A 22,895-nucleotide genomic window follows, 5' to 3' on the forward strand; every position below is an offset into this window, starting at 1 on the left:
TATGTATCTTACATTACCAGGCGTCTGCTGTATGTATCTTACATTACCAGGCGTCTGCTGTATGTATCTTACATTACCAGGCGTGTGCTGTATGTATCTTACATTACCAGGCGTCTGCTGTATGTATCTTACATTACCAGGCGTCCGCTGTATGTATCTTACATTACCAGGCCTCTGCTGTGTGTATCTTACATTACCAGGTGTCTGCTGTATGTATCTTACATTACCAGGCGTCTGCTGTGTGTATCTTACATTACCAGGCGTCTGCTGTATGTATCTTACATTACCAGGCGTGTGCTGTGTGTATCTTACATTACCAGGCGTGTGCTGTATGTATCTTACATTACCAGGCCTCTGTTGTGTGTATCTTACATTACCAGGCGTGTGCTGTATGTATCTTACATTACCAGGCCTCTGCTGTGTGTATCTTACATTACCAGGCGTGTGCTGTATGTATCTTACATTACCAGGCGTCTGCTGTGTGTATCTTACATTACCAGGCGTGTGCTGTGTGTATCTTACATTACCAGGCGTGTGCTGTATGTATCTTACATTACCAGGCCTCTGCTGTGTGTATCTTACATTACCAGGCCTCTGCTGTGTGTATCTTACATTACCAGGCGTGTGCTGTGTGTATCTTACATTACCAGGCCTCTGCTGTGTGTATCTTACATTACCAGGCGTGTGCTGTATGTATCTTACATTACCAGGCGTGTGCTGTATGTATCTTACATTACCAGGCGTCTGCTGTATGTATCTTACATTACCAGGCGTCTGCTGTATGTATCTTACATTACCAGGCGTCTGCTGTATGTATCTTACATTACCAGGCGTGTGCTGTGTGTATCTTACATTACCAGGCGTGTGCTGTATGTATCTTTTTTTTTAATTTAATAGTTTTTATTTATTTTCAAGAAAAAGTAAAAGTAGAACATAAAACAGAAAACAAAACATAAAAGTACAATAATAAAGTACATCACATTAAACAATCTCTGGGCTTCATTCAGAGGCGGACGTACGGTCTACAACCGCACGGCCGCCTCGATGTTTGTCCAGTGTGCATGCGCACGAGGGAGACGGCTCCTTTGTGCTCATGCGTGAGACCCGCTACGACCGACAGCGCCGGTCGTAGCGGGTCTCTTTCCAAAGGGGGCGAGCTGTCTATGTTGATTGACAGCTCGCCCCGTTTGGAAGGTGGGCCGGGAGGGTGGCAGCCCATATGGAGGCGTTCCCCTGGGATCGCCTGCCGTTTGGGGGAGGCCCCACTGACATCACTAGTGATGTCAGTGGAGAGCTTCCGGCTCTGACAGAGCCAGAAGCTCTCCGGGGTTTACGACAAGTGAGACCCTACCCTAGGGTCTCGTCGTAAGCCCCGATGGTCGCGATGGTCTATGACCATCGCGACCATCACCCTAGCGGTCGTTAGAGCTGTGGGTGTAAACCCACAGCCTAACATCCGAAACAGAGGCGGCCGGTCAGGATGCAAGCGGCCGCCCAGTTTCTGAGCGAACGCTTGCATCCTCCAACCGCCTCTGTGTGGTCTCTTATATTAATCATATCCAATAACATAGTATAAAGCATACAGGGCATATTATGCCATGTATTCACAATTATGGCATACATCTCGTCTATACATTACATACCTAAATTGAAGCATTTCTACAACCTCCTCATACGAACATGTAATACATTACACATATGTACATCCCTTCGGCTGCATTACAATTATTAGAAAAAAAAGTACTGTGCACATCTCTATCCCCATTGGTTATCCGCGCCTGATCAAATCTAGGCGGTCATTCAGACCCACTCGCGAGCGGCAGTCCGTCGTGCGCATGTGTGAGACCCGACGAGCGAAGGACTTTCCTCTGGTGGGCGTGCCTGCCAGACGGAGGCGTTCCCAAGGGAATGCCTACCGTCTGAAGCCGGCCCCACTGACATCACTAGTGATGTCAGTGGGAGTGATTTTGGATCTGATAGAGCCAAAATCACTCCTGGCCTTGCGGTTGAGAAACCGAACCGCAGGCTTTTACTCGCAGTTCCGATGGTCGCGATGGTGAAGACCATCGCGACCATCATTTTGCACGCTCGTATATGCTGTGGGTGGTGACCCACAGCTATACGAGCGTCCAGGAGGACGCTCTATATTAATGGAGGTGGGCCCTGATTCAGAGCGAGCGCTCTGGTCAGAGCGTCCGGCTCTGAATCAGGGCCCTATTCTCTTCTTGTCTCTTCCCATATGGCGAATCCAGCCATCCACCCCAAACAAGATAAAATTTCTTCTCAGCCTTCCTGGCTAAATACACAAAGTTCTCGTGTGCCAAGGTCTCATTTGCCAGTGCTACCCATTGTCCTATCGTTGGACCCTCAGGAGCCAACCATGTTCTAGCTATGCAAACCTTGGCGAGCATACATAAATTAACAACATATTGTACAAAATGTTTATCTAATGTATCCTCGTCAATAACAGCCAGTGTACATACCATGGGTGTTAGCATATCCCTAGGAACACCAGTGGACGTCAATATACAATTAACCTCTTCCCAAAAAGAACTTATAATAGAGCATGACCATATTAGGTGCCAAAAATTACCATTAGGGGATTTACATTTTGGGCATTTTGAATCAGATCTACCACCGAATTTAAATAAGCGATCTGGCGTTAGATATATTCTATGTAGCAGGAACAGTTGAATTTGCTGAAACCGAACTGTTGTAGTAGCTACTCTTGGACTACCCATGGCTGATTTCCACACATCTTCTGGCAATGGTCCAAGGTCAGCTTCCCATTCTGCTGTATGTATCTTACATTACCAGGCGTCTGCTGTGTGTATCTCACATTATTACCATTCGCCCTATGTAGATAACTTGGCTTTTTGTATTCTCAGACTACGCCTGCGCCTTACAGAAAGACATCCTACTTCAGGGGCGCCTCTACCTCTCCGAGAACTGGATCTGCTTCCACAGCAACATCTTCCGATGGGAGACTTTGGTAAGACCTGGATATTGCACTGTAAGCAGCCCCGCAAGGGGTATTACGTTATATTATTATGTCATACATACATATACATACACGATGCAATACATAGCCCAGTATGAGCGTGACCAGGAGTTAGTCTACACACTCTACTCAGGCTGACTGTAATCCTGTGACTTACCTAGGACTATATGGGACCACTAGTGTGAGTATGTCCAACTTGCATGTAATCATCCCCCCCTATATCTAACGTCCTGTACTAATAACTAATATAGCACAATTTTGTGTTTTTATTCGTACACAGGAAGGAGATATGGAGTTTGTTTAAATTAAATTATTTACTAGTAAAGTGACCTGGCACATGCCGGGTTACCTCAGTGTTTTGCCACTGCCTTTACCCTGCCCCCCTCTCTATTCGCTGCTCTGCCCTCTCCTCCACTCTGTCCTGCCCCATCCACTTTCTGCCTCCTCTGTCCTGCCCCATCCCTCTCTCTGCCTGCTCTGTCCTGCCCCATCCCTCTCTCTGCCTGCTCTGTCCTGCCCCATCCCTCTCTCTGCCTGCTCTGTCCTGCCCCATCCCTCTCTCTGCCTGCTCTGTCCTGCCCCATCCCTCTCTCTGCCTACTCTGTCCTACCCTATCCCTCTCTCTGACCTGCTCTGTCCTACCCTATCCCTCTCTCTGACCTGCTCTGTCCTACCCTATCCCTCTCTCTGACCTGCTCTGTCCTACCCTATCCCTCTCTCTGCCTGCTCTGTCCTGCCCCATCCCTCTATCGGCCTGCTCTGTACTGCCCCATCCCTCTCTCTGCCTGCTCTGTCCTGCCCCATCCCTCTCTCTGCCTGCTCTGTCCTGCCCCATCCTTCTCTGTGACCTGCTCTGTCCTGCCCCATCCCTCTCTCTTTGCCTGCTCTGTCCTGCCCCATCCCTCTCTCTGCCTGCTCTGTCCCGCCCCATCCTACCTCTCTGTCTGCTGCTTTGTCCCGCTCCACCCCGCTGTGTCCCACCCCCCCATACTTATCGCGTTTCCGGAGATGCATTCACCCTCCTCCTCTCCTGATTGGTTGGGGTTTGTCCATTCTCCCTAGCAGTGAGAGCCAGTGGGGCACATGCCCCGACTTCCACTGCACATGCTTGTTGGAGACCGGACAGACCTTAGCAGATTATTATATATTATTTTTTATATTTAACAGCAAATGTGTATTTCACTATCAAGACATGTTTTAAAACATGGATGTAAGTCTGATGTTCTTGTGCAGACCTGCGCACGTCTTTGCAGGTTGGCATAGGCACACAGTTGTGGTTATTGTACTAAATGCATTTATACCTGGGAATTTGGACAAATGTGTTCAAACTCCCTAAACGCCCCACAATGTCTATAGCTTTTTCGGCTGAAGTAAAAATTAAAAGCGGGTATTTGAATACTCACCTATTTAATTCTAAAACCAATGGTCAGAGGTATACAAGGTCAACACCTCTGTCAGCTCCCAACAAATCATCATCATCATAAAAAAAAATAAGTTTTTCATTGTGTAGTTTGTATAAGAAGTTATATGTGTTGACATTTAGTTAAATGCTTAAACACTACAAGCTGTCTTTTTAAATTAATGTTATTGTGCATGTAGCCATAATAACATCACATGGCTATGTTATGGTACATGACTCATCAGCCTCAATAATATCACTTGTCTGAGTCAATACCTAAAGGTCAGGCTGATTAGACTGCAGATGCAAGACTTGTTTACTTGGCTGTATAAAAAGGGTCTACATGAGCCCAAGATTGGCATTGTGTTATTGGGGCATCACAGTGCTGTACGGCTGTACAATATTAAGCCCAAGAGAGATTGATACCATTTCGTTTTGACTGCTGTTTACCTTCTGTCAAGTGTATCCTGTTATAGTCAATAAACCTTCTCTGGTTTGGCCTAATCTCCTTGCTCACATCCGCTATGCACTTACCAATTTGTAAGCAACTTCCACCCATACCCCCACTGTAAAAAAAAAATAGTAAAAAAACTACAGTACACACACCATAGATAGTATAATTTTATTACACACTTACACATACTTACCTTCTCCCTGGTGGTCGGTCCCCTTGTCCAGTACTAATCCAAGGGTTTCCCTAACAAAAAAATATTAAATATTCCCCTATCTCCTGGCGCAATTAGGTCCTGTTCTCCTGTAGAGTCCCGACCAGGGAAATAAAAAATGAGTTACCCGACCACGGACATTGAACAGATGTACTGTATGTGTTTCCACATACATCTCTTCCCTGGTAAACGACGGAGCCCTCGTAGTATCCGTCATTTGCCGGGCCGCCAGCCAAGCAGAGGCCGCTCTAGAGTAAGCGACCGCTGATTGGCTGTGACTCGCATGGCTGTCCCCCGTATTTTTAGAACCTGGACTGGCTCAGGAGCCCGGGGTTGGTTATGCTTTGGTGAGGAAGGGGAATCCACGTCATTTAAAATATATATATTTTTTTAACCCTTTCCTCGATTAATTACAGGTAGAAATGTTTTTACCTTAGTAAATTCCTGTGTTTGTAAAAATGACAAAATACTCCCTGTGAATGCAATCTCGGACAAACACGGAACTTAGTAAATTTACCCCTCTGAGCAGGGAAATGCTCTGCAGTGCAGAAAAAGCCCGTTATACCCATCACATTGACCATGTACTGTGTGTTCTCCTACACTGTAACAAGCTCTCCCCTATGTTTGTGGACCTAGGTTTGTTTCCTAAATTCTGTCTTCTGTTAGATGTACTAATTCAATGCACAGACAATGACTTCACCAAATCCGTTATGTGTTGTGTGTTTGTAGATCTGTCTCCCCCTCCGAGATGTCACCTCTATGACCAAAGAGAAAACTGCCCGCCTTATACCCAATGCCATCCAGATCAGCACCGAGAGCGAAAAGGTAATAGCCTGCAATCAGCAGTACAACGGGTACAACGGGCGCCCTGACTACTTTCAGCCTGTCCTATAGCCATCATAGTATTTATTTTATAGTTACTATTAGAATTGCAGGAAGGCAGTAACATGACTGTGAGGATTACTGCAGTACAACGCGCGCCCTGACTACTTTCAGCCTGTCCTATCGCCATCATAGTATTATTTTATAGTTACTATTAGAATAGCAGGAAGGCAGTAACATGACTGTGAGGATTACTGCAGTACAACGCGCGCCCTGACTACTTTCAGCCTGTCCTATAGCCATCATAGTATATATTATAGTTACTATTAGAGTTACAGGAAGGCAGTAACATGACTGTGAGGATTACTGCAGTACAACGGGCGCCCTGACTACTATCACCCTGTCCTATCGCCATCATAGTATATTTTATAGTTACTATTAGAGTTACAGGAAGGCAGTAACATGACTGTGAGGATTACTGCAGTACAACGCGCGCCCTGACTACTCTCAGCCTGTCCTATAGCCATCATAGTATTATTTTATAGTTACTATTAGAATAGCAGGAAGGCAGTAACATGACTGTGAGGATTACTGCAGTACAACGCGCGCCCTGACTACTCTCAGCCTGTCCTATAGTCATCATAGTATTTATTTTATAGTTACTATTAGAATTACAGGAAGGCAGTAACATGACTGTGAGGATTACTGCAGTACAACGCGCGCCCTGACTACTCTCAGCCTGTCCTATAGCCATCATAGTATATATTATAGTTACTATTAGAATTACAGGAAGGCAGTAACATGACTGTGAGGATTACTGCAGTACAACGGGCGCCCTGACTACTTTCAGCCTGTCCTATCGCCATCATAGTATATATTATAGTTACTATTAGAGTTACAGGAAGGCAGTAACATGACTGTGAGGATTACTGCAGTACAACGCGCGCCCTGACTACTATCAGCCTGTCCTATCACCATCATTGTATTTATTTTATAGTTACTATTAGAATTACAGGAAGGCAGTAACATGACTGTGAGGATTACTGCAGTACAACGCGCGCCCTGACTACTCTCAGCCTGTCCTATCGCCATCATAGTATATATTATAGTTACTATTAGAATTACAGGAAGGCAGTAACATGACTGTGAGGATTACTGCAGTACAACGCGCGCCCTGACTACTATCAGCCTGTCCTATAGCCATCATAGTATATATTATAGTTACTATTAGAATTGCAGGAAGGCAGTAACATGACTGTGAGGATTACTGCAGTACAACGCGCGCCCTGACTACTCTCAGCCTGTCCTATCGCCATCATAGTATATATTATAGTTACTATTAGAAGTACAGGAAGGCAGTAACATGACTGTGAGGATTACTGCAGTACAACGCGCGCCCTGACTACTCTCAGCCTGTCCTATAGCCATCATAGTATATATTATAGTTACTATTAGAGTTACAGGAAGGCAGTAACATGACTGTGAGGATTACTGCAGTACAACGCGCACCCTGACTACTCTCAGCCTGTCCTATAGCCATCATAGTATATATTATAGTTACTATTAGAATTACAGGAAGGCAGTAACATGACTGTGAGGATTACTGCAGTACAACGCGCGCCCTGACTACTTTCAGCCTGTCCTATCGCCATCATAGTATATATTATAGTTACTATTAGAGTTACAGGAAGGCAGTAACATGACTGTGAGGATTACTGCAGTACAACGCGCGCCCTGACTACTATCAGCCTGTCCTATCACCATCATAGTATTATTTTATAGTTACTATTAGAATTACAGGAAGGCAGTAACATGACTGTGAGGATTACTGCAGTACAACGCGCGCCCTGACTACTCTCAGCCTGTCCTATCACCATCATAGTATATATTATAGTTACTATTAGAGTTACAGGAAGGCAGTAACATGACTGTGAGGATTACTGCAGTACAACGCGCGCCCTGACTACTATCAGCCTGTCCTATAGCCATCATAGTATATATTATAGTTACTATTAGAATTACAGGAAGGCAGTAACATGACTGTGAGGATTACTGCAGTACAACGGGCGCCCTGACTACTTTCAGCCTGTCCTATCGCCATCATAGTATATATTATAGTTACTATTAGAGTTACAGGAAGGCAGTAACATGACTGTGAGGATTACTGCAGTACAACGCGCGCCCTGACTACTTTCAGCCTGTCCTATAGCCATCATAGTATATATTATAGTTACTATTAGAATTACAGGAAGGCAGTAACATGACTGTGAGGATTACTGCAGTACAACGCGCGCCCTGACTACTTTCAGCCTGTCCTATGGCCATCATAGTATTTATTTTATAGTTACTATTAGAATTACAGGAAGGCAGTAACATGACTGTGAGGATTACTGCAGTTCAACGCGCGCCCTGACTACTCTCAGCCTGTCCTATCGCCATCATAGTATTTATTTTATAGTTACTATTAGAATTACAGGAAGGCAGTAACATGACTGTGAGGTTACTGCAGTACAACGGGCGCCCTGACTACTATCAGCCTGTCCTATAGCCATCATAGTATATATTATAGTTACTATTAAAATTACAGGAAGGCAGTAACATGACTGTGAGGATTACTGCAGTACAACGGGCGCCCTGACTACTCTCAGCCTGTCCTATAGCCATCATAGTATATTTTATAGTTACTATTAGAATTACAGGAAGGCAGTAACATGACTGTGAGGATTACTGCAGTTCAACGCGCGCCCTGACTACTCTCAGCCTGTCCTATCGCCATCATAGTATTTATTTTATAGTTACTATTAGAATTACAGGAAGGCAGTAACATGACTGTGAGGTTACTGCAGTACAACGGGCGCCCTGACTACTATCAGCCTGTCCTATAGCCATCATAGTATATATTATAGTTACTATTAAAATTACAGGAAGGCAGTAACATGACTGTGAGGATTACTGCAGTACAACGCGCGCCCTGACTACTCTCAGCCTGTCCTATAGCCATCATAGTATATTTTATAGTTACTATTAGAATTACAGGAAGGCAGTAACATGACTGTGAGGATTACTGCAGTACAACGCGCGCCCTGACTACTCTCAGCCTGTCCTATCGCCATCATAGTATATTTTATAGTTACTATTAGAATTGCAGGAAGGCAGTAACATGACTGTGAGGATTACTGCAGTACAACACGCGCCCTGACTACTATCAGCCTGTCCTATCGCCATCATAGTATATTTTATAGTTACTATTAGAATTACAGGAAGGCAGTAACATGACTGTGAGGATTACTGCAGTACAACGCGCGCCCTGACTACTCTCAGCCTGTCCTATAGCCATCATAGTATATTTTATAGTTACTATTAGAATTACAGGAAGGCAGTAACATGACTGTGAGGATTACTGCACTATAACACGCGCCCTGACTACTTTCAGCCTGTCCTATCACCATCATAGTATTATTTTATAGTTACTATTAGAATTACAGGAAGGCAGTAACATGACTGTGAGGATTACTGCAGTACAATGGACGCCCTGACTACTTTCAGCCTGTCCTATCACCATCATAGTATTATTTTATAGTTACTATTAGAGTTACAGGAAGGCAGTAACATGACTGTGAGGATTACTGCAGTACAACGGGCGCCCTGACTACTATCACCCTGTCCTATCGCCATCATAGTATATTTTATAGTTACTATTAGAGTTACAGGAAGGCAGTAACATGACTGTGAGGATTACTGCAGTACAACGCGCGCCCTGACTACTCTCAGCCTGTCCTATAGCCATCATAGTATATTTTATAGTTACTATTAGAATTACAGGAAGGCAGTAACATGACTGTGAGGATTACTGCACTACAACGCGCGCCCTGACTACTTTCAGCCTGTCCTATAGCCATCATAGTATATTTTATAGTTACTATTAGAATTACAGGAAGGCAGTAACATGACTGTGAGGATTACTGCACTACAACGCGCGCCCTGACTACTATCACCCTGTCCTATCGCCATCATAGTATTATTTTATAGTTACTATTAGAGTTACAGGAAGGCAGTAACATGACTGTGAGGATTACTGCAGTACAACGTGCGCCCTGACTACTTTCAGCCTGTCCTATAGCCATCATAGTATTATATTATAGTTACTATTAGAGTTACATGAAGGCAGTAACATGACTGAGGATTACTGCAGTACAACGCGCGCCCTGACTACTTTCAGCCTGTCCTATCGCCATCATAGTATATATTATAGTTACTATTAGAATAGCAGGAAGGCAGTAACATGACTGTGAGGATTACTGCAGTACAACGGGCGCCCTGACTACTATCAGCCTGTCCTATAGCCATCATAGTATATATTATAGTTACTATTAGAATTACAGGAAGGCAGTAACATAACTGTGAGGTTTACTGCAGTACAACGGGCGCCCTGACTACTATCAGCCTGTCCTATCGCCATCATTGTATATATTATAGTTACTATTAGAATTACAGGAAGGCAGTAACATGACTGTGAGGATTACTGCAGTACAACGCGCGCCCTGACTACTTTCAGCCTGTCCTATAGCCATCATAGTATATATTATAGTTACTATTAGAATTACAGGAAGGCAGTAACATGACTGTGAGAATTACTGCAGTACAACGGGCGCCCTGACTACTTTCAGCTTGTCCTATCGCCATCATAGTATTATTTTATAGTTACTATTAGAATTACAGGAAGGCAGTAACATGACTGTGAGGATTACTGCAGTACAACGCGCGCCCTGACTACTCTCAGCCTGTCCTATCGCCATCATAGTATTATGTTATAGTTACTATTAGAATTACAGGAAGGCAGTAACATGACTGTGAGGATTACTGCAGTACAACGTGCGACCTGACTACTTTCAGCCTGTCCTATAGCCATCATAGTATATATTATAGTTACTATTAGAGTTACAGGAAGGCAGTAACATGACTGTGAGGATTACTGCAGTACAACGCGCGCCCTGACTACTATCAGCCTGTCCTATCACCATCATAGTATTATTTTATAGTTACTATTAGAATTACAGGAAGGCAGTAACATGACTGTGAGGATTACTGCAGTACAACGCGCGCCCTGACTACTATCAGCCTGTCCTATAGCCATCATAGTATATATTATAGTTAGTATTAGAATTACAGGAAGGCAGTAACATGACTGTGAGGATTACTACAGTACAACGCGCGCCCTGACTACTATCAGCCTGTCCTATCGCCATCATAGTATATATTATAGTTACTATTAGAATTACAGGAAGGCAGTAACATGACTGTGAGGATTACTGCAGTACAACGCGCGCCCTGACTACTATCAGCCTGTCCTATAGCCATCATAGTATTATATTATAGTTACTATTAGAAGTACAGGAAGGCAGTAACATGACTGTGAGGATTACTGCAGTACAACGGGCGCCCTGACTACTCTCAGCCTGTCCTATAGCCATCATAGTATATATTATAGTTACTATTAGAATTACAGGAAGGCAGTAACATGACTGTGAGGATTACTGCAGTACAACGCGCGCCCTGACTACTTTCAGCCTGTCCTATCGCCATCATAATATTATATTATAGTTACTATTAGAATTACAGGAAGGCAGTAACATGACTGTGAGGATTACTGCAGTACAACGCGCGCCCTGACTACTATCAGCCTGTCCTATAGCCATCATAGTATTATATTATAGTTACTATTAGAATAGCAGGAAGGCAGTAACATGACTGTGAGGATTACTGCAGTACAACACGCGCCCTGACAACTATCAGCCTGTCCTATAGCCATCATAGTATATATTATAGTTACTATTAGAGTTACAGGAAGGCAGTAACATGACTGTGAGGATTACTGCAGTACAACGCGCGCCCTGACTACTATCAGCCTGTCCTATCACCATCATAGTATTATTTTATAGTTACTATTAGAATTACAGGAAGGCAGTAACATGACTGTGAGGATTACTGCAGTACAACGCGCGCCCTGACTACTTTCAGCCTGTCCTTTCGCCATCATAGTATATATTATAGTTACTATTAGAGTTACAGGAAGGCAGTAACATGACTGTGAGGATTACTGCAGTACAACGCGCGCCCTGACTACTTTCAGCCTGTCCTTTCGCCATCATAGTATATATTATAGTTACTATTAGAGTTACAGGAAGGCACTAACATGACTGTGAGGATTACTGCAGTACAACGCGCGCCCTGACTACTATCAGCCTGTCCTATCGCCATCATAGTATTATTTTATAGTTACTATTAGAATTACAGGAAGGCAGTAACATGACTGTGAGGATTACTGCAGTACAACGCGCGCCCTGACTACTATCAGCCTGTCCTATCACCATCATAGTATATATTATAGTTACTATTAGAATTACAGGAAGGCAGTAACATGACTGTGAGGATTACTGCAGTACAACGCGCGCCCTGACTACTATCAGCCTGTCCTATCACCATCATAGTATTATATTATAGTTAGTATTAGAATTACAGGAAGGCAGTAACATGACTGTGAGGATTACTGCAGTACAACGCGCGCCCTGACTACTTTCAGCCTGTCCTATCGCCATCATAGTATATATTATAGTTACTATTAGAGTTACAGGAAGGCAGTAACATGACTGTGAGGATTACTGCAGTACAACGCGCGCCCTGACTACTCTCAGCCTGTCCTATAGCCATCATAGTATATATTATAGTTACTATTAGAGTTACAGGAAGGCAGTAACATGACTGTGAGGATTACTGCAGTACAACGCGCGCCCTGACTACTTTCAGCCTGTCCTATCGCCATCATAGTATATGTTATAGTTACTATTAGAATTACAGGAAGGCAGTAACATGACTGTGAGGATTACTGCAGTACAACACGCGCCCTGACTACTATCAGCCTGTCCTATAGCCATCATAGTATTATTTTATAGTTACTATTAGAATTACAGGAAGGCAGTAACATGACTGTGAGGATTACTGCAGTACAACGCGCGCCCTGACTACTCTCAGCCTGTCCTATCGCCATCATAGTATTATGTTATAGTTACTATTAGAATTACAGGAAGGCAGTAACATGACTGTGAGGATTACTACAGTACAACGCGCACCCTGACTACTATCAGCCTGTCCTATAGCCATCATAGTATATATTATAGTTAGTATTAGAATTACAGGAAGGCAGTAACATGACTGTGAGGATTACTACAGTAAAACGCGCGCCCTGACTACTATCAGCCTGTCCTATCGCCATCATAGTATATATTATAGTTACTATTAGAATTACAGGAAGGCAGTAACATGACTGTGAGGATTACTGCAGTACAACGCGCGCCCTGACTACTATCAGCCTGTCCTATAGCCATCATAGTATTATATTATAGTTACTATTAGAAGTACAGGAAGGCAGTAACATGACTGTGAGGATTACTGCAGTACAACGGGCGCCCTGACTACTCTCAGCCTGTCCTATAGCCATCATAGTATATATTATAGTTACTATTAGAATTACAGGAAGGCAGTAACATGACTGTGAGGATTACTGCAGTACAACGCGCGCCCTGACTACTTTCAGCCTGTCCTTTCGCCATCATAGTATATATTATAGTTACTATTAGAGTTACAGGAAGGCAGTAACATGACTGTGAGGATTACTGCAGTACAACGCGCGCCCTGACTACTTTCAGCCTGTCCTTTCGCCATCATAGTATTTATTATAGTTACTATTAGAGTTACAGGAAGGCAGTAACATGACTGTGAGGATTACTGCAGTACAACGTGCGCCCTGACTACTATCAGCCTGTCCTATCTCCATCATAGTATTATTTTATAGTTACTATTAGAATTACAGGAAGGCAGTAACATGACTGTGAGGATTACTGCAGTACAACGCGCGCCCTGACTACTATCAGCCTGTCCTATCTCCATCATAGTATTATTTTATAGTTACTATTAGAATTACAGGAAGGCAGTAACATGACTGTGAGGATTACTGCAGTACAACGGGCGCCCTGACTACTATCAGCCTGTCCTATAGCCATCATAGTATATATATTATAGTTACTATTAGAATTACAGGAAGGCAGTAACATGACTGTGAGGATTACTGCAGTACAACGCGCGCCCTGACTACTCTCAGCCTGTGCTATAGCCATCATAGTATATATTATAGTTACTATTAGAATTACAGGAAGGCAGTAACATGACTGTGAGGATTACTGCAGTACAACGCGCGCCCTGACTACTCTCAGCCTGTGCTATAGCCATCATAGTATATATTATAGTTACTATTAGAATTACAGGAAGGCAGTAACATGACTGTGAGGATTACTACAGTACAACGCGCGCCCTGACTACTATCAGCCTGTCCTATCGCCATCATAGTATATATTATAGTTACTATTAGAGTTACAGGAAGGCAGTAACATGAATGTGAGGCTTACTGCAGTACAACGCGCGCCCTGACTACTATCAGCCTGTCCTATCGCCATCATAGTATTATGTTATAGTTACTATTAGAATTACAGGAAGGCAGTAACATGACTGTGAGGATTACTGCAGTACAACACGCGCCCTGACTACTATCAGCCTGTCCTATAGCCATCATAGTATTATATTATAGTTACTATTAGAGTTACAGGAAGGCAGTAACATGACTGTGAGGCTTATTACAGTACAACGGGCGCCCTGACTACTATCAGCCTGTCCTATAGCCATCATAGTATATATTATAGTTACTATTAGAGTTACAGGAAGGCAGTAACCTGACTGTGAGGATTACTGCAGTACAACACGCGCCCTGACTACTATCAGCCTGTCCTATAGCCATCATAGTATTATATTATAGTTACTATTAGAGTTACAGGAAGGCAGTAACATGACTGTGAGGCTTATTACAGTACAACGGGCGCCCTGACTACTTTCAGCCTGTCCTATCGCCATCATAGTATTATATTATAGTTACTATTAGAGTTACAGGAAGGCAGTAACATGACTGTGAGGATTACTGCAGTACAACGTGCGCCCTGACTACTTTCAGCCTTTCCAATAGCCATCATAGTATATATTATAGTTACTATTAGAATAGCAGGAAGGCAGTAACATGACTGTGAGGATTACTGCAGTACATCGCGCGCCCTGACTACTTTCAGCCTGTCCAATAGCCATCAGAGTATTATTTTATAGTTACTATTAGAATTACATGAAGGCAGTAACATGACTGTGAGGATTACTGCAGTACAACGCGCGCCCTGACTACTTTCAGCCTGTCCCATCGCCATCATAGTATTATGTTATAGTTTCTATTAGAGTTACAGGATGGCAGTAACATGACTGTGAGGATTACTGCAGTACAACGCGCGCCCTGACTTCTTTCAGCCTGTCCTATAGCCATCATAGTATATTTTATAGTTACTATTAGAGTTACAGGAAGGCAGTAACATGACTGTGAGGATTACTGCAGTACAACGCGCGCCCTGACTACTTTCAGCCTGTCCTATAGCCATCATAGTGTTATGTTATAGTTACTATTAGAATAGCAGGAAGGCAGTAACATGACTGTGAGGATTACTGCAGTACAACGCGCGCCCTGACTACTATCAGTCTGTCCTATCGCCATCATAGTATATATTATAGTTACTATTAGAGTTACAGGAAGGCAGTAACATGACTGTGAGGATTATTACAGTACAACGCGCGCCGTGACTACTTTCAGCCTGTCCTATGGCCATCATAGTATTATGTTATAGTTACTATTAGAATTACAGGAAGGCAGTAACATGACTGTGAGGATTACTGCAGTACAACGGGCGCCCTGACTACTATCAGCCTGTCCTATCGCCATCATAGTATATATATTATAGTTACTATTAGAATTACAGGAAGGCAGTAACATGACTGTGAGGATTACTGCAGTACAACGCGCACCCTGACTACTATCAGCCTGTCCTATAGCCATCATAGTATTATATTATAGTTACTATTAGAATTACAGGAAGGCACTAACATGACTGTGAGGATTACTGCAGTACAACGCGCGCCCTGACTACTCTCAGCCTGTCCTATAGCCATCATAGTATATTTTATAGTTACTATTAGAATTGCAGGAAGGCAGTAACATGACTGTGAGGATTCCTGCAGTACAACGTGCGCCCTGACTACTTTCAGCCTGTCCTATGGCCATCATAGTATTATTTTATAGTTACTATTAGAGTTACAGGAAGGCAGTAACATGACTGTGAGGATTACTGCAGTACAACGGGGGCCCTGACTACTTTCAGCCTGTCCTATAGCCATCATAGTATATATTATATAGTTACTATTAGAATTACAGGAAGGCAGTAACATGACTGTGAGGATTACTGCAGTACAACGCGCGCCCTGACTACTTTCAGCCTGTCCTATGGCTATCATATTATTATTTTATAGTTACTATTAGAGTTACAGGAAGGCAGTAACATGACTGTGAGGATTACTGCAGTACAACGCGCGCCCTGACTACTATCACCCTGTCCTATAGCCATCATAGTATTATTTTATAGTTACTATTAGAATTACAGGAAGGCAGTAACATGACTGTGAGGATTACTGCAGTACAACGCGCGCCCTGACTACTATCAGCCTGTCCTATCGCCATCATAGTATATATTATAGTTACTATTAGAGTTACAGGAAGGCAGTAACATGACTGTGAGGATTACTGCAGTACAACGGGCGCCCTGACTACTTTCAGCCTGTCCTATAGACATCATAGTATTATATTATAGTTACTATTAGAATTACAGGAAGGCAGTAACATGACTGTGAGGATTACTGCAGTACAACGCGCACCCTGACTACTTTCAGCCTGTCCTATAGCCATCACAGTGTTATTTTATAGTTACTATTAGAGTTACAGGAAGGCAATAACATGACTGTGAGGATTACTGCAGTACAACGCGCGCCCTGACTACTATCAGCCTGTCCTATGGCCATCATAGTATTATTTTATAGTTACTATTAGAGTTACAGGAAGGCAGTAACATGACTGTGAGGATTACTGCAGTACAACGCGCCCTGACTACTTTCAGCCTGTCCTATCGCCATCATAGTATTTATTTTATAGTTACTATTAGAATTACAGGAAGGCAGTAACATGACTGTGAGGATTACTGCAGTACAACACGCACCCTGACAACTATCAGCCTGTCCTATAGCCATCATAGTATATATTATAGTTACTATTAGAGTTACAGGAAGGCAGTAACATGACTGTGAGGATTACTGCAGTACAACGCGCGCCCTGACTACTATCAGCCTGTCCTATCACCATCATAGTATTATTTTATAGTTACTATTAGAATTACAGGAAGGCAGTAACATGACTGTGAGGATTACTGCAGTACAACGTGCGCCCTGACTACTTTCAGCCTGTCCAATAGCCATCATAGTATATATTATAGTTACTATTAGAATAGCAGGAAGGCAGTAACATGACTGTGAGGATTACTGCAGTACATCGCGCGCCCTGACTACTTTCAGCCTGTCCAATAGCCATCAGAGTATTATTTTATAGTTATTATTAGAAGTACAGGAAGGCAGTAACATGACTGTGAGGATTACTGCAGTACAACGTGCGCCCTGACTACTTTCAGCCTGTCCAATAGCCATCATAGTATATATTATAGTTACTATTAGAATTACAGGAAGGCAGTAACATGAATGTGAGGCTTATTACAGTACAACGGGCGCCCTGACTACTATCAGCCTGTCCTATAGCCATCATAGTATATATTATAGTTACTATTAGAGTTACAGGAAGGCAGTAACATGACTGTGAGGATTACTGCAGTACAACACGCGCCCTGACTACTATCAGCCTGTCCTATAGCCATCATAGTATTATATTATAGTTACTATTAGAGTTACAGGAAGGCAGTAACATGACTGTGAGGCTTATTACAGTACAACGGGCGCCCTGACTACTTTCAGCCTGTACTATCGCCATCATAGTATATTTTATAGTTATTATTAGAAGTACAGGAAGGCAGTAACATGACTGTGAGGATTACTGCAGTACAACGTGCGCCCTGACTACTTTCAGCCTTTCCAATAGCCATCATAGTATATATTATAGTTACTATTAGAATAGCAGGAAGGCAGTAACATGACTGTGAGGATTACTGCAGTACATCGCGCGCCCTGACTACTTTCAGCCTGTCCAATAGCCATCAGAGTATTATTTTATAGTTACTATTAGAATTACATGAAGGCAGTAACATGACTGTGAGGATTACTGCAGTACATCGCGCGCCCTGACTACTTTCAGCCTGTCCCATCGCCTTCATTGTATTATGTTATAGTTACTATTAGAGTTACAGGAAGGCAGTAACATGACTGTGAGGATTACTGCAGTACAACGCGCGCCCTGACTACTTTCAGCCTGTCCCATCGCCATCATAGTATTATGTTATAGTTTCTATTAGAGTTACAGGAAGGCAGTAACATGACTGTGAGGATTACTGCAGTACAACGCGCGCCCTGACTTCTTTCAGCCTGTCCTATAGCCATCATAGTATATTTTATAGTTACTATTAGAGTTACAGGAAGGCAGTAACATGACTGTGAGGATTACTGCAGTACAACGGGCGCCCTGACTACTTTCAGCCTGTCCTATAGCCATCATAGTGTTATGTTATAGTTACTATTAGAATAGCAGGAAGGCAGTAACATGACTGTGAGGATTACTGCAGTACAACGCGCGCCCTGACTACTATCAGTCTGTCCTATCGCCATCATAGTATATATTATAGTTACTATTAGAGTTACAGGAAGGCAGTAACATGACTGTGAGGATTATTACAGTACAACGCGCGCCGTGACTACTTTCAGCCTGTCCTATGGCCATCATAGTATTATGTTATAGTTACTATTAGAATTACAGGAAGGCAGTAACATGACTGTGAGGATTACTGCAGTACAACGGGCGCCCTGACTACTATCAGCCTGTCCTATCGCCATCATAGTATATATATTATAGTTACTATTAGAATTACAGGAAGGCAGTAACATGACTGTGAGGATTACTGCAGTACAACGCGCACCCTGACTACTATCAGCCTGTCCTATAGCCATCATAGTATTATATTATAGTTACTATTAGAATTACAGGAAGGCAGTAACATGACTGTGAGGATTACTGCAGTACAACGCGCGCCCTGACTACTCTCAGCCTGTCCTATAGCCATCATAGTATATTTTATAGTTACTATTAGAATTGCAGGAAGGCAGTAACATGACTGTGAGGATTCCTGCAGTACAACGTGCGCCCTGACTACTTTCAGCCTGTCCTATGGCCATCATAGTATTATTTTATAGTTACTATTAGAGTTACAGGAAGGCAGTAACATGACTGTGAGGATTACTGCAGTACAACGCGCGCCCTGACTACTTTCAGCCTGTCCTATGGCTATCATAGTATTATTTTATAGTTACTATTAGAGTTACAGGAAGGCAGTAACATGACTGTGAGGATTACTGCAGTACAACGCGCGCCCTGACTACTATCACCCTGTCCTATAGCCATCATAGTATTATTTTATAGTTACTATTAGAATTACAGGAAGGCAGTAACATGACTGTGAGGATTACTGCAGTACAACGCGCGCCCTGACTACTATCAGCCTGTCCTATCGCCATCATAGTATATATTATAGTTACTACTAGAATTACAGGAAGGCAGTAACATGACTGTGAGGATTACTGCAGTACAACGGGCGCCCTGACTACTTTCAGCCTGTCCTATAGCCATCATAGTATTATATTATAGTTACTATTAGAATTACAGGAAGGCAGTAACATGACTGTGAGGATTACTGCAGTACAACGCGCACCCTGACTACTTTCAGCCTGTCCTATAGCCATCATAGTATATATTATAGTTACTATTAGAGTTACAGGAAGGCAGTAACATGACTGTGAGGATTACTGCAGTACAACGCGCCCTGACTACTTTAAGCCTGTCCTATCGCCATCATAGTATTTATTTTATAGTTACTATTAGAATTACAGGAAGGCAGTAACATGACTGTGAGGATTACTGCAGTACAACGCGCCCTGACTACTATCAGCCTGTCCTATCGCCATCATAGTATATATTATAGTTACTATTAGAATTACAGGAAGGCAGTAACATGACTGTGAGGATTACTGCAGTACAACGCGCGCCCTGACTACTATCAGCCTGTCCTATAGCCATCATAGTATTATATTATAGTTACTATTAGAAGTACAGGAAGGCAGTAACATGACTGTGAGGATTACTGCAGTACAACACGCACCCTGACAACTATCAGCCTGTCCTATAGCCATCATAGTATATATTATAGTTACTATTAGAGTTACAGGAAGGCAGTAACATGACTGTGAGGATTACTGCAGTACAACGCGCGCCCTGACTACTATCAGCCTGTCCTATCACCATCATAGTATTATTTTATAGTTACTATTAGAATTACAGGAAGGCAGTAACATGACTGTGAGGATTACTGCAGTACAACGCGCGCCCTGACTACTTTCAGCCTGTCCTTTCGCCATCATAGTATATATTATAGTTACTATTAGAGTTACAGGAAGGCAGTAACATGACTGTGAGGATTACTGCAGTACAACGCGCGCCCTGACTACTATCAGCCTGTCCTATCACCATCATAGTATTATTTTATAGTTACTATTAGAATTACAGGAAGGCAGTAACATGACTGTGAGGATTACTGCAGTACAACGCGCGCCCTGACTACTATCAGCCTGTCCTATCACCATCATAGTATATATTATAGTTACTATTAGAATTACAGGAAGGCAGTAACATGACTGTGAGGATTACTGCAGTACAACGCGCGCCCTGACTACTTTCAGCCTGTCCTATCACCATCATAGTATTATATTATAGTTAGTATTAGAATTACAGGAAGGCAGTAACATGACTGTGAGGATTACTGCAGTACAACGCGCGCCCTGACTACTATCAGCCTGTCCTTTCGCCATCATAGTATTATATTATAGTTAGTATTAGAATTACAGGAAGGCAGTAACATGACTGTGAGGGTTACTGCAGTACAACGCGCGCCCTGACTACTATCAGCCTGTCCAATAGCCATCATAGTATTATATTATAGTTAGTATTAGAATTACAGGAAGGCAGTAACATGACTGTGAGGGTTACTGCTGTACAACGCGCGCCCTGACTACTATCAGCCTGTCCTATCGCCATCATAGTATTATTTTATAGTTACTATTAGAATTACAGGAAGGCAGTAACATGACTGTGAGGATTACTGCAGTACAACGGGCGCCCTGACTACTATCAGCCTGTCCTATAGCCATCATAGTATTATATTATAGTTACTATTAGAATTACAGGAAGGCAGTAACATGACTGTGAGGATTACTGCAGTACAACGCGCGCCCTGACTACTCTCAGCCTGTCTTATAGCCATCATAGTATTATTTTATAGTTACTATTGGAATTACAGGAAGGCAGTAACATGACTGTGAGGATTACTGCAGTACAACGGGCGCCCTGACTACTTTCAGCCTGTCCTATAGCCATCATAGTATATTTTATAGTTACTATTAGAGTTACAGGAAGGCAGTAACATGACTGTGAGGATTACTGCAGTACAACGCGCGCCCTGACTACTATCAGCCTGTCCTATCGCCATCATAGTATATATTATAGTTACTATTAGAGTTACAGGAAGGCAGTAACATGACTGTGAGGATTGCTGCAGTACAACGCGCGCCCTGACTACTATCAGCCTGTCCTATAGCCATCATAGTATTATTTTATAGTTACTATTATAATTACAGGAAGGCAGTAACATGACTGTGAGGATTACTGCAGTACAACGCGTGCCCTGACTACTTTCAGCCTGTCCTATAGCCATCATAGTATATATTATAGTTACTATTAGAGTTACAGGAAGGCAGTAACATGACTGTGAGGATTACTGCAGTACAACGCGCGCCCTAACTACTATCAGCCTGTCCTATCGCCATCATAGTATATATTATAGTTACTATTAGAATTACAGGAAGGCAGTAACATGACTGTGAGGATTACTGCAGTACAACGCGCGCCCTGACTACTATCAGCCTGTACTATCGCCATCATAGTATATTTTATAGTTACTATTAGAAGTACAGGAAGGCAGTAACATGACTGTGAGGATTACTGCAGTACAACGGGCGCCCTGACTACTTTCAGCCTGTCCTATCGCCATCATAGTATTATTTTATAGTTACTATTATAATTACAGGAAGGCAGTAACATGACTGTGAGGATTACTGCAGTACAACGCGCGCCCTGACTTCTCTCAGCCTGTCCTATCACCATCATTGTATTTATTTTATAGTTACTATTAGAATTACAGGAAGGCAGTAACATGACTGTGAGGATTACTGCAGTACAACGCGCGCCCTAACTACTTTCAGCCTGTCCTATCGCCATCATAGTATTTATTATAGTTACTATTAGAATTACAGGAAGGCAGTAACATGACTGTGAGGATTACTGCAGTACAACGCGCGCCCTGACTACTCTCAGCTTGTCCTATAGCCATCATAGTATTATATTATAGTTACTAATAGAATTACAGGAAGGCAGTAACATGAGTGTGAGGATTACTGCAGTACAACGCGCGCCCTGACTACTATCAGCCTGTCCTATCGCCATCATAGTATTTATTATAGTTACTATTAGAATTACAGGAAGGCAGTAACATGACTGTGAGGATTACTGCAGTACAACGCGCGTCCTGACTACTTTCAGCCTGTCCTATCGCCATCATAGTATTATTTTATAGTTACTATTAGAATTACAGGAAGGCAGTAACATTACTGTGAGGATTACTGCAGTACAACGCGCGTCCTGACTACTTTCAGCCTGTCCTATAGCCATCATAGTATATATTATAGTTACTATTAGAGTTACAGGAAGGCAGTAACATGACTG

General features: G+C 42.8%; 1 protein-coding gene across 1 annotated transcript in view; it reads left to right on the plus strand.

Moving 5' to 3' along the window:
• The window catches only part of GRAMD1C (GRAM domain containing 1C), a 237,016-nt gene that overhangs the window by 89,333 nt on the left and 124,788 nt on the right, over positions 1 to 22,895 (plus strand). The window contains exons 4-5 of the mRNA XM_088450779.1: positions 2,889 to 2,992; positions 5,795 to 5,890. Of these exons, the coding sequence (XP_088306905.1) occupies positions 2,889 to 2,992; positions 5,795 to 5,890 (200 nt within the window). The remainder of the gene's footprint in view (positions 1 to 2,888; positions 2,993 to 5,794; positions 5,891 to 22,895) is intronic.

The sequence above is a fragment of the Taudactylus pleione genome, unplaced genomic scaffold (assembly GCF_031769625.1).
Source record: "Taudactylus pleione unplaced genomic scaffold, aTauple2 ptg000523l, whole genome shotgun sequence".
Taxonomy (NCBI): domain Eukaryota; kingdom Metazoa; phylum Chordata; class Amphibia; order Anura; family Myobatrachidae; genus Taudactylus; species Taudactylus pleione.